Source organism: Protopterus annectens, chromosome 7.part0 (genome assembly GCF_019279795.1).
Source record: "Protopterus annectens isolate FY-2018-M chromosome 7.part0, PAN1.0, whole genome shotgun sequence".
Taxonomy (NCBI): domain Eukaryota; kingdom Metazoa; phylum Chordata; order Ceratodontiformes; family Protopteridae; genus Protopterus; species Protopterus annectens.
Window position 1 is genome coordinate 392,996,681 of NC_056739.1, and position 15,863 is coordinate 393,012,543.

A 15,863-nucleotide genomic window follows, 5' to 3' on the forward strand; every position below is an offset into this window, starting at 1 on the left:
GTTTACCTTTTCGATGCTATTTTCTGTATTTTTGTTAGACAACGTGCTCACTCGATGGAAGTGGTTGCAAGATTATGATAGTAAACCTATATATATATATATATATATATATATATATATATATATATATATATATATATATATATATATATATAAAATAACAAATGCAGCAACCAGTGCAGCCACCTGTCATAAACTTAAATTTTAGTACAATAAAACATTCATAATGATTAGCAATTTTGGATAACTCAGTATCTTTCATCAGATCAAACCTTCCATGCAAACAGTTGTCTTTTTAAAAACTTCACCAGCGAATCAAAATCATCACAATAGTCTATGCCCCTTTAGGGCTGGTTTGAGAGGTCGATTGCTGTTTTTAGCCCGGGTAGCTTATCAGCCTGTAATTTACTTATCCAGGCCTTCTCAGCTGGGATTTCAGGTAGAACTGAAAATACAAAAGTATGTAAACTAAACTTGCACTTTTTTGTCTACTTGATTAATTTCCTGGGCAGTTTTAAAGTGGCAAGAACATTTATCTAAGTCACATAGGCAGAAATACTACACTTGTACAGAATCACCCAAGTCTCTCATTCAGGCTGTTTTACATTAAAACAGTGGTGCTGTAACTACAGAATCACTCAAGTCGCTCGTTCAGGATGTTACACCACAACCATAGCACTGTTACTGCAGAATCCCTCAAGTCACTCATTCAGGCTGTGTTACACCATAGCCATGACACTGTTCCTGCAGAATCACCCAAGTCACTCAGTCAGGCTGTGTTACACCACAGCTAGTGCACTGTAACTACAGAATCACCTAAGTCTCATTCAGGCTGTTTTACACTAAAACAGTGGTACTGTAACTACAGAATCAACTAAGTCTCCCATTCAGGCTGTGTTACACCACAGCCATGGCACTGTTACTGCAGAATCACCCAAGTCATCTGTTCAGGCTGTGTTACACCATAACCATAGCACTGTTACTGCAGAATCCCTCAAGTCACTCGTTCAAGCTGTGTTACCCCACAGCCGTGGCACTGTTACTGCAGAATCACCCAAGTCACTCATTCAGGCTGTGTTACACCGCAGCCATGGCACTGTTACTGCAGAATATCCTACGTCTCTCACTAAGGCTATTTTACACTACAGTGGGGGTAGCTACAGAATCATTCAAGTCTTTCATTCAAGCTGTGTTACACCACAACTGTAATACTGTAAATACAAAAGGTCCCCATCATAACATCAGTGTTATGGAATGTTAACCTGCAAGATGGTCAAGAGCATATGATTGATGCTTTGCAATGTCAAAAACCAAAAACAACCAAAATCCTTATTTTTGCAGGAGTTGGTGGTATGTCCCCCTGCACCTTCCACACCACCTGCAAATTATATATACCAACTCCGAGATTGCAGTACAGTGGGGAAAAGGGTAAATTCCCTGGGAAAAAAAAAAACCTCTGGCTATGGAAGCACCCAAAAGTAAATTGTATTCCAACAAAGTAAAATGCAGCATTTGTACTTTGTTGGAATAAAGTTTACTTTTGGGCGTTTCCATAATCCAAGTTTTTTTTTTTGTTTTGTTAAATACTTTTTGTTAGCAGACTTGGTTTACAGCAGTGCTGGACCTTTCTTGTAGTAAATTCCCTGATCCCTTCTGTACCAAGGTCGCAGTACAAACACTTCAACTTTTTGGAAGGTCAGTCAGTTGTCTCAACCATGAGCACTTCAGCTTTCTGAAAAGTCAGTTTTCGAAAAGGGACCCAACTGCAGAATCAACCAAGTCACTCATTCAGGAAGTATTTATCACAGCATCACCTGTATCATAGTCAGTCATTAAAAGCTGTAGTCCACAACTGTTATTGTAGAAAAAAACAGAGAAACAAACACAGAGCATTCATTGAGAAACTTGAGATGCTTTGTTTAGGGAAATGTTGATTCACACTACGCACTATGTTAGTGTGCATGGGTACCCAATATATGGTATGAAGTCATTTTGCTATACCAAATTTGTCAGAGTGTAACAAAATACTTAGTTTCTGCCTGATTAGATTTAACATTGTTAAAATACATTTTACTATTCCAAGAGACATCAGCTCTTTCAACACTATGATGTCCTTGAAACTGCATTAACTGACTTCCCAATTCCTGCCTCTGGTCAACAATGTTGCTTGCACTTTGCATAGATTTTGACAGTCATTGACAGTTCTGAAATACTTGTTTTAACTTCTCTAGCAGTTCTTCACTCACTGGATGAAAGAGGTGTTATCCTTTGCATGGCTTTGCAAGCATCAACATTAGGCCTAGCCTAGGACACACAGACACCTGAACATCCAGCTGTAGTCTTTGCTGCTAAGTACAGAGATGCAGCATCATCATACTGGGCAGAACTGCCAGCAGTTTTGTGCTACATTAGGTCATTTTGTGAACACTGATATTGAATTTAGAGGCCAAGCTGGGCTCATTGACACTTAAAGATTTGCTAGAGTTGTGATCCTTCTGCATGTTCGAGGTGTAACATTTTTTTGTCTTTGTAGATAGCAAAGCAGCAGCAACAGCTGATTCAGCAGCAGCATAAGATCAACCTCCTTCAACAACAAATTCAGGTAAGGGCTACAGCTCTGCTAACCCTTTGAGCAAGGGCCACCTGGCTGAAATTATTTGGAATAATGGTATTACGTGAGTTATGTGACTTGGAATGCTTAAGGCATAACTTTTTAATGACTGGAGATTTCTTTGAGGTGGCCAGGAGGTTTGTAGACAATATCTGGTTCCATTTCTTGCACTGAGTCAGAAGTACACCCCTGATGAGTGCAACCATGACTTAGCAGCAGACTGCAGAGCTGTAATTCAGAGAAATGTGCACTTGTCTGCTATTGTTTCTCTGTTGTCTTTGTCACTGCTGAGCAGCTTTGAGTACTTCATTAACAAAACTGGTGCTGGTTTAAAAGTTGCTTTTAAGCTGTATTTTAAATATTGAAGCGCAGTCTTAATTAAACGCAGTTCCAGGACAATTTTGCAGTTTTTGGGTGCTGGGACAGTGGCCATTATGTGTATATGTATAGGTTTATATCATATAATTGAAAAACCATGTGATCAAGACTTGACAAGTTCGAATCTGGAAATTATTTCTCCTCTGGACGTTGGTATTTTTAGGGTTCAGATGTTTGCCCTTTCCCCAATGTGAAGTTGTGTTCTCAGAGTTGGTATGTATAATATGCAGGGTGTGTTGGGGTGCAGAGGGGGCTTGCTTCCCTGCAAAAATTCTGTCATTAATGTTGCCAGCTTCCAGAGGCGAAGCTAGTTCAATGTTCCAAGATTCGATATTGTTAGTCAAAATCATATGCTCTTGCAATCATGTGGTATAGTTATAGTTCTATAAATATATGTGTACAATTTGTATTTGTGTGTATGCAAATCAGATATACCTGTTGCTCAGGCTGCTGCAGAGAGACTGACCTACTGCCAGCTGTGATATTGAGAAAATCTAAGTTTATTCTAATTTATTGCCTGCACTTTTGATTTAATATCTCTGTAATCTGTACAACTGTTTTTTTTTTTTCCCACCCACTATCCCAGTTCTTGTTGTGGTCTTTTTGTGTTGGTGGCTTTGATTTGCCCGCCTCTGGTATAAAGTCAATACTGGACACCCCCCCCTCCCAGTCACATTACATAAGCTCATTCTACTGTTAATAGTGAGAACTTAGTAAAGACCCACCCCTTTAACTTCTGCATATTGAATTATCTCATTATCTTCTGTCTCTTCACTTTCTACTAAAAAAAATTAAAACAAAAAACTGTTTCCTACCACTAGTGTAGCCCAGATACAGATTTGCTATGTCCAGGACATTTTGTAAGCGTCTGAGCGGTGCTGTTCAATTTTTTTCCCTTAGATCTGCTAGTTCTCTGTTCTCCTGCACTTTTATTAGTTGCATGTCCTCCCCGCGGTTGGGTGGCGTTGGAAAGATATGCGTAAATGGGCATGCCTTCGTTGAAGGTTGGACGTTGAGCTGGCACCTTGGCATTCGTGAAAATCTACTGCTAATCATTAGTGGACTGGAGTTCTGCTGTGGCGATGCCTAACTGGGAAAAGCCGAAAGACAACAACAACTTTAAACTATTCCCGGTGCCCGAAAGTCTGCTCTTCAAACTTTCCCTTAGAACTAGCTGGTTTCTCAGTAGTAGCACTAAAATCTGAATCCCTGTGACTAGCACTTGCTTTAAAACCTGCTGGAAAGCACTAGGAAGCCTTAAACTGATACAAGCATTCAACTCTCCTTGTTAATAAGGAGAAGTTAATTGTAGGAACTAAACAGCCTATAATTGCAAAGTACCTTTCCAAGGTAAGGGAAAACCGCTCTTGTACTTTACAAAAGAAACACCGAACCAGGCATGTCCAAGAGTCAGCTTCTGGTGATTTCTCCTGTCCACCTGCTGAATCTGGGTGTACTGGAGCAATGCAGCACTTGCCTCATGTACACAGACAACCCTCTCCTACCACCCAACACTACAACCTGTGAAAGATGCACTTACATAGCCAAACTGGAAGCAAAGCTCTCTCCACCCAAGATTGTGCTAGACAGTCAAGAGGAGAAGGTTAACACCTGCACTACACCTCAAGCAGCGCATAGCCCTTCACAACTCACGTCACCAACATCCATATGTAGTAACACTAAACCCACTTATGCGGAGGCCCTTAACATTAACCTGCCCAAGCAACAAGGACCTCTGAAGCTGAAACGCAAACAAACACCAATCACAACCAAAGTGTCACATAGCTCACAACACCAGTGTGCCACCCAACAACAGCCCGTAAAGCAAGACAGCAAAATCTGAGGGTAATGCCACTCAATGCTAGAAGTCTAAACCTCAAAATGCATTCACTCGAGGCACTCCTTAAAATGGAGAACATTGACATCTGTGCAGTGACAGGAGACCTGGTTCAAAGCTCCATAGAGCACCCCTGCATTACCAGGCTATAATTCATACCACACCTTTTGGCCACCAAACCCGGACTGAAACACTAAAGGTGGAGGCGTGTCCATATTCATTAAGGATATCCACACCTCCAAGCTAGTTGCTCAGCATAATGCATCCGAGATTATCCAAGTTCAACTAACTCTGGGCAAAACTGCAATCCATATTGTAGTGTGCTACAGACCCCCCACCATGCCCCAGGATTCCTACTCCTCTTTTCCTGACACACTGGAAAATGTTAAGGTAGAACCCAACACTCTAATAATGGGTGATTTCAACTACCCTACCATTAACTGGGAAAACTACTCATGTACCAACTCTTTTGCTCAACGTTTTCTGGAAATCATCAATTCCAATGCTTTGTATCAACTTATCCACACCCCCACCAGAGGCAGCAATATCCTAGACCTGGTCATTACCAACATGGGTGACCGGTGTTCCACACCAGAGGTCAGCTCCTCGTTGGTCAGATCCGACCACAAGCTAATCACAAGCTAATCACCCTAGACATCCACATCCCACTCCTACCCCCCCATTAGGAAAACAACCGTAAAAAATGTCTCCAAAGCCAACTTCACGCTTCTTAAGACAGAAGTGGCAAACTTTGTGACACCCATGCAGATGGACAATAGAGGTACGACTGCTGAATCCTACACAAATGCACTTTATAAGCACTTACACAAGTGCATGGATCGTGCTATCCCTAACAGAACCAAGATGCTATCCTCCAAAAAAAGGAAGCCAATCTGGTGGTCTTCTGCCATAAACAAACTCTACAACAGAAGAAAGAAACTGTTGCAAAAAAGAGTAAAATCCCACGATTGGAAGAACTCCCTGGTCAGCCTCAGTAAGAAGCTGAGATCTCTCATAAAATCCTCCAAGGCTAATTATGAAAACAAAATTGCCACTGATTCTAAAGACAACCACAAAGCATTCTATAGCTATGTCAAAAATCTCAGTGGCAACACTCAGATCTGCTCTGAGTTACAGCACAATGACACTAAATATACAGAACCAACTGATATTGCCAACATCCTGGCAGATAGGTTCAGTGCTAACTTTACCCCTCTCTCACCCCCTAAAGGGCCCATCTTTATACTGGAAGAATGCAAAGTTCCTGTAATCGTGGCTGCACAGGTAAAAACTTCACTCTCCAAAGCCAAGAACACAGCTTCCATGGGACCTGACAACATCCCAGGCTGCCTTCTACATGAACTACAGAATGAACTGGCACCCCACCTAAATACCATTTTTCAGTCATAGCCTCACCTCAGGCTTTGTGCCCATTGAATGGCGCACTGCGACAGTTATCCCACTCCACAAAGGGGGGGGCCACAACAGACCCCGGGAACTACTGCCCCATTAGCCTGACGAGCCTCGTCTGCAAGGCCATGGAACGTATCATCATGGACCTCATAAACAAAGACATTGGAGATCTCCAAACCCTGAACCCCACACAGTATGGGTTTGTAAAAGGCAGATCATGTCTCCTAAACCTGATAGACTTCTTTGAAGTAGTCACCAAAGCCATAGATGAGGGTAAGGTGGTTCACACAGCCTATCTAGATCTCGCCAAGGTGTTCAACACCATCCCCCACTCTGGAGTTATAGATAAACTCACTAAACTAGGTATAAATCCCTATGTCACAAGATGGGTTGCCAACTGGCTTACTGAAGGAACCCACACTGTGAAAGTAGCAGACTCCAAATCAGACTTCAGACCAGTGACAAGTGGAGTACCACAGGGTTCAGTCCTGGGTCCTGTCCTGTTTGATATCTATGTCTCTGAAGTACAGGCTAACACAGAAGGTCTTTGGCTAACTAAATTTGCAGATGACTGCAAACTAGGAGCCATAATTGAAACTCCTAACAATGTGGACATCCTACAAAAGGGCCTCACTGAGACAGATGCCTGGTGTCAAAGACATGGTCTCAAGCTCAATGCCAAAAAGTGCATTGTCATCCCCTTTGGTAAAAATTCTGTACCCATGAACTACCACATAGGCGGTAGTCTACTTAACACCGAAAGTGTGATGAGACCTTGGGACACAGGTGGACAGTAGTCTCTCCTTTGATAATCACATCGCCAAAGTGGTCAGGAAATCCTTCTACGTGGCACACCTCTTCACAAAAGGTTTCTCATCCAGAAAAAAAGAGGCCATTGTTCCCCTCTACTTATCACTCATTAGACCCATTATAGAGTACAATGCCCCTTTTGGTATGTACCACACAAGACATCTACAACAACTGGAAAGGCCGCAAAAATACCTCACAAAGAGGATTACTGGCCTCAAACAGATGCCTTATGCAGACAGTCTCAAAAAACTCCAGCTTTACTCCGTCGCATATCGCCTACTCAGAGGCGATCTCTGCCTAACATACAAAGCTATGTCAAACCCAGAGATGTTGGACATGCTCCACTTAAATCCCAATCCCTCCGAGCTACATGCTCTAGGGACCTAAACCTTGTCACCACAATAAACAGAACATGCTGGAGGGATAGATTCCTGTGCCAGAGACTTCCCATATTCTGGAACAGACTACCTATCTATGTCAAACAGAGCTCCTCATTAGCACTCTTCAAGAAAAATCTTGATGATTGGATGGGTAATAGGAAATTCACCCCAGGGATCAATTCTGTGGTTCTGCTTGGCAGGGGCACAGGAAAATTATTTTCTTACATTTTTGGCTAGGCTTGTATAGGCCCTAGGGCCAATAGCCTAGTACCAACCTATGAACAATGTACCCAACACTTTAATCATAGGTAACTCTATAGTCAGACATTCTGATGTCCCACTCACCAGGCTGAACAAGGAGAAAATTACAGTCAGGTGCCAGGATCTGCCACATCACGCATGCACTCAAGTCACTCTGCAACAAGTACAAATATGACTCTGTCATTGTCCATGTTGGAGTGAATGACTTGAGACATACCTCCCTGGGCTACATAAAGAGTCATGGAAGAGCTGTCTGATCATGTGGCCCAGGCAGGTATGACCCTAGCCCTGAGTAGCATCCTGCCTTCGCCCAGAATGATACCACAGTATAAGGACAAAATGATTAACTTCAGCAATTGACTAAGTTTCTGGTGTCATTCAAAGGGGGGATCAAGTATCTGTCTGCCTGAGATGATATGATCGACAAACCACGATGCTTTGCCAGAGATGGTCTGCACCTGTCGCCCCTGGGGTTCAGGTTACTGGCTAAGGCTCTTGCCACCCCTATAGTGCCTTTTTTAGGCAAGGCTCAAAAGACAAAACCACCACTGTAACAGATATAAGCATGCAAAATCTGAAGGTAATGCTACTCAATGCTAGAAGTCTAAACCTCAAAATGCACTCACTTGAAGCACTCCTAAAAATGGATAACATCGATATCTGTGCAGTAACTGAGACCTGGCTCAAGGCTCCAGAGACCACCCCTGCAATACCATGCTACAACTCTTACCACACGTTTTGGCCACCAAACCAGGACTGAAACACTAAAGGCAGAGGAATGTCCATATTCACCAAGGATATTCACACCTCCAGGCTAGTTGCCCAACACAATGCATCTGAAATTCTACAGATGCAACTAACACTAGGTAAGACTGCAATCCAAACTGTAGCTTGCTACAGATCCCCCACCATGCCCCAAGATTCTCACTACATCTTTCTAAACATACTGGAAAATATTAAGATTCAACCAAATACCCTAATACTGAGTGATTTCAACTACCCTGCCCTTAATTGGGAAAACTACTCTGGTACCAACACCTTTGCCCAATGGTTCTTGGAATTCATAAATTCCAATGCCCTGGATCAACTAATCCATATTCCCACCAGGGTCTCATATATCCTAGACCTGGTCATTGCCAACATGGGAGATCGATGCTCCACACCAGTGGTCACCCCCTCATTGGTCAGGTCTGACCATAAGCTAATCACCCTTGACATCCACATCACACCCCCACCCCCTAGTAGGGAAACCTCCATAAAAATTTCTCCAAAGCTAACTTCATGCTATTCAAGTCAGAAGTGACAAACTTTATGATACCTATGCAGACGGGAACTGAAAGTTCGACTGCTAAATCCTACACTAAGGCACTGTACAAGCACATCCACTTGTGCATGAATCGTGCCATTCCAAATAGAACCAAGATGCTCTCCTCTAAAAAAAGTAAGCCAATCTGGTGGTCCCCTGCCATAAACAAACTATACAACATAAAGAAGAAACTGTTGTAGAAAAGAGGAAAATCCCAGAATGCAAAATACTCTCTTACCAGCCTCAGTAAGAAGCTGAGTTCCCTCATAAAACCCTCCAAAGCTAGTTACGAAAATAAAATTGCCAAAGATTCCAAGGAAAACCACAAGGCATTCTATAGTTATGTCAAGAATCTAAATGGCAATGCTCATATCTGCTCTGAGATACAACAGAATGGCATTAAATATACTGATCCCAAGGATATTGCCAGTATCCTGGCAGATCGATTCAGTGCCAACTTCACCCCCTCTCACCCCTAAAGGGCCGATCTCAATACCAAAAGATTGCCAAATTCTGGTAATCATGGCCTCACAGGTAAAAAAACACACTCTCCAAAGCTAAGAACACAGCATCCATGGGACCAGACAACATCCCAGGCTGTGTACTAACTACAAAATGAACTGGCACCTCACCTAAGTGTCATGTTTAGTCAGAGCCTCACCCCAGGCTTCGTGCCCAATGAGTGGTGCACAGCTACAGTTATCCCACTCCACAAGGGGGGATCCACCTCGGATCCCAGGAACTATCGTCCCATCAGTCTAATGAGCCTGATCTGCAAAGCCATGGAGCGCATTATCATGGAACTTATAAACAAAGACATTGGCAGCCTTCAATCACTGGACCCCACCCAATTTGGTTTCATAAAGGGCCGATCTTGTCTCCTCAACCTGATTGACTTCTTCGAATCAGTCTCCAGAGCCGTGAATGAGGGCAAGGCAGTCCACACAGCCTATCTGGACCTCGCCAAGGCCTTTGACACCATCCCCCACTCTGGAATCATAGATAAACTTACTAAGCTGGGCATTAATCCCTACATCACTCGATGGGTTGCCAACTGGCTTACTGACAGAACCCATACTGTAAAAGTAGCGGAATCAAAATCCAACTCCAGATAAGTGGAGTTCCTCAGGGTTCAAGTCTGGGACCGCTCTTGTTTGGCATCTACTTCTCTGAAGTACAGTCCAGCACTAAGGGACTCTGGCAAACAATGTTCACAGATTGCTGCAAACTGGGAACCATTATTGAATCCCAAATGATGTGAATATTCTACAAAAGGGCCTTACAGAAACAGATGCCTGGTGCTAGAGCCATGGGCTCAAGCTCATTGCCAAGAAATGTATAGTTATCCCCTTTGGGAAAAACCATGTGCCCATGAATTACCACATAAGTGGCAGTACACTAAACACTGAAAGTGTGATTAGGGACATAGGGACATAGGTGGACAGTGGTCTCGCATTCGATAACCACATTGCCACAACAGTCAGAAAATCCTTGTATGTGGCACACCTCATCACTAAGGGCTTTTCATCCAGAAAAAAGGAGGTCATTGTCCCACTGTACTCATCCCTCATTAGACCCATTATAGAATACAATGCCCCGTTTTGTATATACCTCACAAGACATCTGCAACAACTGGAAAGGCCACCGAAATACCTCGCTAAAAGAATCACACGCCTAAAGCAGATGCCCTATGCTGACTGTGTAAAAAAAACTCCAGCTATACTCTGTCGCATATCACCTACTCATAGGCGATCTCTGCTTAACATACAAAGCCATGTCAAATCCAGAGCTGCTGGACATGCTACACTTAAAGAAATCCCAGTCCCTCAGAGCCACACACTCTAGGGATCTAAACCTGGTCATCACAATGAACAAAACATGCTGGAAGGATAGGTTCCTGACCCAGAGACTCCCCATATTCTGGAATAGACTGCCCATGAATGTCAAGCTGAGCACCTCTTTGGCCCTCTTCAAAAGGAACCTTGATGATTGGATGGGAGATAGGAAATTCACCTCTGGGATCACGTCAGTTGCCCTGCTAGACAGGGGACCAAGGAAGTAAATATTCTGGGAAGAAGTAGTCAGGGAATTGTTATGGCTAGGCTTGTATATTCCCTAGGGTCGATAGCCTAGTACCAACCTATGAACCTATGTATATTTATAAAGTTTTTAGCATGCTTAAACCTCAGGCAGCCACAGGGATTGCTTGTTCCCTCATGAGCATGCTGGCAATGACGCCATTTTTCTTCTGTAGTAAGTAGAACAAGTAATAGCCGCCTCACATCCTCTGCAATTCCCCAAAAATGCTTTTCCTTTTTGACCCATCCATTTTCACAGTGATCATGTCTAAGTCTTCTACTTAGACAGCATGTGCGTTTTAAGAAAAACAGTAATTGCTTACCTTGACATGTAAGACGTTTGGTGATCATTTATCATCTTTAAACTTTAGATCATAAAGGATTACTGTCTCTTCCAGTCACATGTTTTGGACCTTACTCAATGCCCAGATGACCTGTGTTTAATGAATGGTCCCAGTGCCAGATGAGCTGTTTGGAGATGGATGGGTGTGAGCAACTGATACTGGTTTAGCCATCATAGGAGGGATTAGGTGGAGTTTACCTGCAGGAGAAGCATTTCAGGGAAAGCCTGGAAAAGTAGTTTCTGCAGTTTAGACTCTGGGAAAGGTGCAGTTTTGAGGGAACACACTGGTCTAGTAGGAAATGCATAGCATTATAGCAGAGCAACACAACCACATAAAAGCATTCCCCCTCACTGTCATGGCATAGCAGCAATACACTCTGCATTCATAGTGGCAGGGGCATTAGGGGTATTGAGGTATTCACAGAAATCTCTCAACTCCCTCTGGATAGCAGTTGGCATACTTAGTTATGGCTTTCCTTTCCTGATATCATCAATATGCAGGAGAAAGGGGAATCAAATGGATAAGGAGGGAGCTTGTAGCTCGCCAGTCATGGGGGGGGGGGCAGCAGGTAATAAAAAACGAATTAGGGTTATTGTGAGCTTCAGTATTGCTGTAATGTGTTTTATACTTCTAAGTAATGCTGTTTGTTATGTGTGTAAACCTCAGAAAGTAGGAAAAGTTGGTGACTTCAAGTACAGAAGTTTTAAAATATATTATGTCAAATTGACTGAAGTTAGCTTTTTAAATGGTTATTGTAAGCTCTCTTGTTCTCCTTTTTTATATTTAATGTACTTTGATAAGGACTACAGTACAGAAAGTTAATTTACCGAGGTTCCAAATCAGATTAGCAGAGCAATAACAGAGTGTCTGTTGATGGTCCCAGACAGAATAGTACAGGAACTTCATTCAGGTAGTAAACTGCTTAGTTGCATGTGATGTGTTATGAATGAAAAGTTTGTCATAAGTCAGTTTTTTTAGTGCTTCTTTGTATTCCCATAATGTTAATTTTCATTTTGAAATTTTGAACTCCTTTGTTTTAGCAGGTTAATATGCCCTATGTTATGATTCCCGCATTTCCTCCGAATCATCAGGCACTGTCTGCACCTCCTGACCCACCCATGGGCCGACCCATTCAACCAATTCCCTGCAAGCCAGGTAAGGGAAAGAAATGAGAAGGAAGCATTAAATGCACTGTGAATAATTAAGTGAGATGTTTTTGTCTGTATGTTAATCTCTACATGGTCATTATTTTAGTGGAATGCTAAACATTTGTGAAAGTTATAGATGTGCTGAATTTGGTAGCACTGTTAGTTAAATTTATATAACACGTTTATTTTTTGAGTAATATTGATGTTGGCTTATCTCTGACATCTCGGCTGAGATATATTACATATAGATCTTCAAAAACTTATATGATACTAAATGTTTCAGTAATTTGTTATCTTTAGTTTTTTTGCATCATGTCTCAGATTCTTCATTCCAAATTGAAATGTTGCCTTGTCACAATATATAATATAGCACAGATGTTCACCATAACAAAGGTCATATTTGCATAATGTCACCTTTTCTTTCTTTCAGAAACAACAGGCAAAGTACTTATACAGCTTGAGAAGCTCTAAACATGTCATGATAATCACTTGACAGTGATAACTTAACTTTTAGTGTATGCAAATGTTAAGTTTTCCAGTCTGTTGCATGTTAACTTAGTAAGTTATGAATGTAGGCCTTCTTATCTAAAGATCACCTTACATAATGCATTCCTAATTTAGTTATTCAAAAGTGTGTGCCCACTTTTCCTTTAAAGATCAGAGAGGAATTAAATAAAAAAAAACAGGCATGGTGCTATTCCTATAATTATTATTTGACTTTTTTAATGGACAGTTTAACTGCTTAAAAAGAAGCTGCAAATGGAAACATTTCTAAGACAGGTATGATTCAAATGAGAATAGGTGAATGAGGCAACTGTTGATGATAGTGGTAGACTGCAAACACCTTTAATGTATTTTCTGAGGGCAACTTTTTATTTATTTTGGTCTAATGCTTCCAGCCGAGCACAATCCTCTGCGTATTATCCACTGTTCCACTGTACTGGGACCAGTGAGGTTTCCGTGAATTGTTCCCAGACTCCCAGTGCCCTTAACCTACAGTGGTATGAAGGCCTTCTTGGTAGTGTGATCAAGGTTCTGAATCATGACTTCTTTAATACTGATTGGCTATGTGTGAATGATGATTAGCTCACTATATTCAGTTCATGATGTTGAGTGTACCTAGTAAAGAAACTGAATATGGATTTGAGTGGTAACAACAGAGGCAACTGAAACATGAAAGTAAGTGATAGCAGCTAAGGTAATTTGTAGTACATTAAAGACTGTGGCAGCCTTTTGTGATCTAAGGTTTGCTGTTTTTAAATTAGAAAGTTTGCATTTGAGTGGTGGCGTTTTAATTTAATAGTTATCATGTCATAGTTCTGTGCTGTTATTTTAATGTGTAGAGTGACGGCCCTAGCTGAAGTTTGCCATTTTGCCAGTGTATTGTGCAGCTTGATAGTGTTCAACTTCTGTCAGATCCTAGTGTGCCACAATCATTTTTTCCAAGGATCGGTAAAATGCTAGCAGTTGTGAGGCTCCATCATAATATAATGAGTTTTAGCTTTATATCGGTGGAACATTGACACAGTAATAAGCATTGCTACCTGTTAGCATTTCTTTTTACGTTTTTGGATTTTAGCTGGATTCCTGGAGTGCCTTCTCTGCAAATCTCTCGATCCTTTCTGTGTCCGTATGGATTTTCAACTAGTGCTCCATGTGACAATGTGAGGTATTGTCAGCTGTGCCAGGAGAAGTAGGGAAGTGGATGTGTAACATATGCCAGCACAGCAAGCTGGAGTTTTGTAAAGAATTATTTGTATCTCAAACTGATTTGTACAGGTGCTTTTGTTGAAAATATATTTGTAAAGCTGCTTGTGTTAAAAAATGTACCAACAGTGGGTCCTACTGGACAGAAGTAGTAGTATACCTGTATGTCAGACTGTATTGTAACTGTAGAAATGTATATATTGTAACAGAGGATACTAAAAGAGAAGAGGTTAATCTCAGTCCAGATAACTTTGAAAAATAGTTTGAAATTAAATCACTTAATTTAAGCTACAAAGATTGTATCTCACAGGTCTGTACTAGGAAGCCTTCTGTATTGTCTTTAACAGTGAACTAATTGCTACTCTGGAAGGGTGGAAGTTTGAAATTTTCTGACTTCCAAAAGCTGCAACACATCTTAGCAAAAGCTCTATCTGTGTGTATGGTAACACATATGTGCAAGATTTTGGTTCAGTTTCTAGTAAAGGGGGGGTAGTATGGGAACCAGAAGTCAGATGACCAGATGTATGTGATGTCATCTTGTAATACAGGACTAAAATGATGTTTCAACACTAGATGACACTGAACTCTCAGGGTAGTCTGTATTTGTAACCTGACAAACAAGCTTGTTGTAATATAGTTTTCATCAATTAGTTGATTTGCAGTATCCCTTAGGTCGATTAGTAATTAAAAAAGCTAAATTTGTAAATGTCTTTATTTGCAAAAAGTGATTATCCAAGTTTATTCTTGTTTCCTTTGTAATCTCCTAAATCGTTGTGGTGTTTTGTTTGTTCATGATGACAAATTTCAAATTAACTTCCTGCATTCAGTGTTTTAAAGGTGGAACTTTTTTTTTTTTTTCATTTCCTTGTTAGCTGTATTTGTTTTGGGGCAGTGGGGCCCTTGAAAGGTGTATCACATTAAGCTTATGCAGGAAATTTGTGCAAAGACGCATCCCTGGACATGCCTAACATAAGAAAGGATGTAGTCTTGGTAATGTTTTTTCTCTGGTTTAGATATGAAAACGGTATCACTTGAGCTGACAGGCAAATGTGTTTATGTCCACAAGATGTAGATATTTGCTGGTTTTCCCATACAGAATATTTTGGTTGCAAGAAGTAAAAAGTGATGTCAGTAGGTATCAAATCATCTCCCTATTATAATTCTGAGACTCGTTAGTGTGTACCATACCTCTCAACTACCCTTTTATGTCATATTTTTTGTGCTGCTCATAAAATATGTGGTTTTCTGGCAAAATCGGTGGGGTAATTAGAGGACTGAAGTCACCAAATAATGACATACATTTGAATTTCAGACTTAAACCTTCAGAAGATCTATGTTAACACAAAACGTGTTAGTCTAGCAACTTTCAGAGTTTATAAGTGCAATGTATAAAATCTGTCCCCATCTTGGACCTTTGACCCCCCCCCCCCCCATTTTGTCAGGCTTTGTCCACATTTTTTGTACTAAGAGGTTGAGCGAGGTTTCCAATATTACAAAAAAAAGAAAAAAATGGAAAAATACAGAAATACAGCAAATGTTGAATACTGATGTCCTGTGGTTATTTTGTGCATCAAGGCAACCCCCCTTGCA

The 15,863-nt window shown here is 41.3% G+C and overlaps 1 protein-coding gene across 3 annotated transcripts in view; it reads left to right on the forward strand.

Moving 5' to 3' along the window:
* The window catches only part of SOX13 (SRY-box transcription factor 13), a 770,893-nt gene that overhangs the window by 691,489 nt on the left and 63,541 nt on the right, over nt 1–15,863 (forward strand). For 2 of the 3 annotated variants that reach the window (XM_044076961.1, XM_044076959.1), the window contains 2 exons: nt 2,534–2,602; nt 12,459–12,573. In XM_044076961.1, the coding sequence (XP_043932896.1) occupies nt 2,534–2,602; nt 12,459–12,573 (184 nt within the window). The remainder of the gene's footprint in view (nt 1–2,533; nt 2,603–12,458; nt 12,574–15,863) is intronic. The other variant, XM_044076960.1, reaches the window with a different exon arrangement.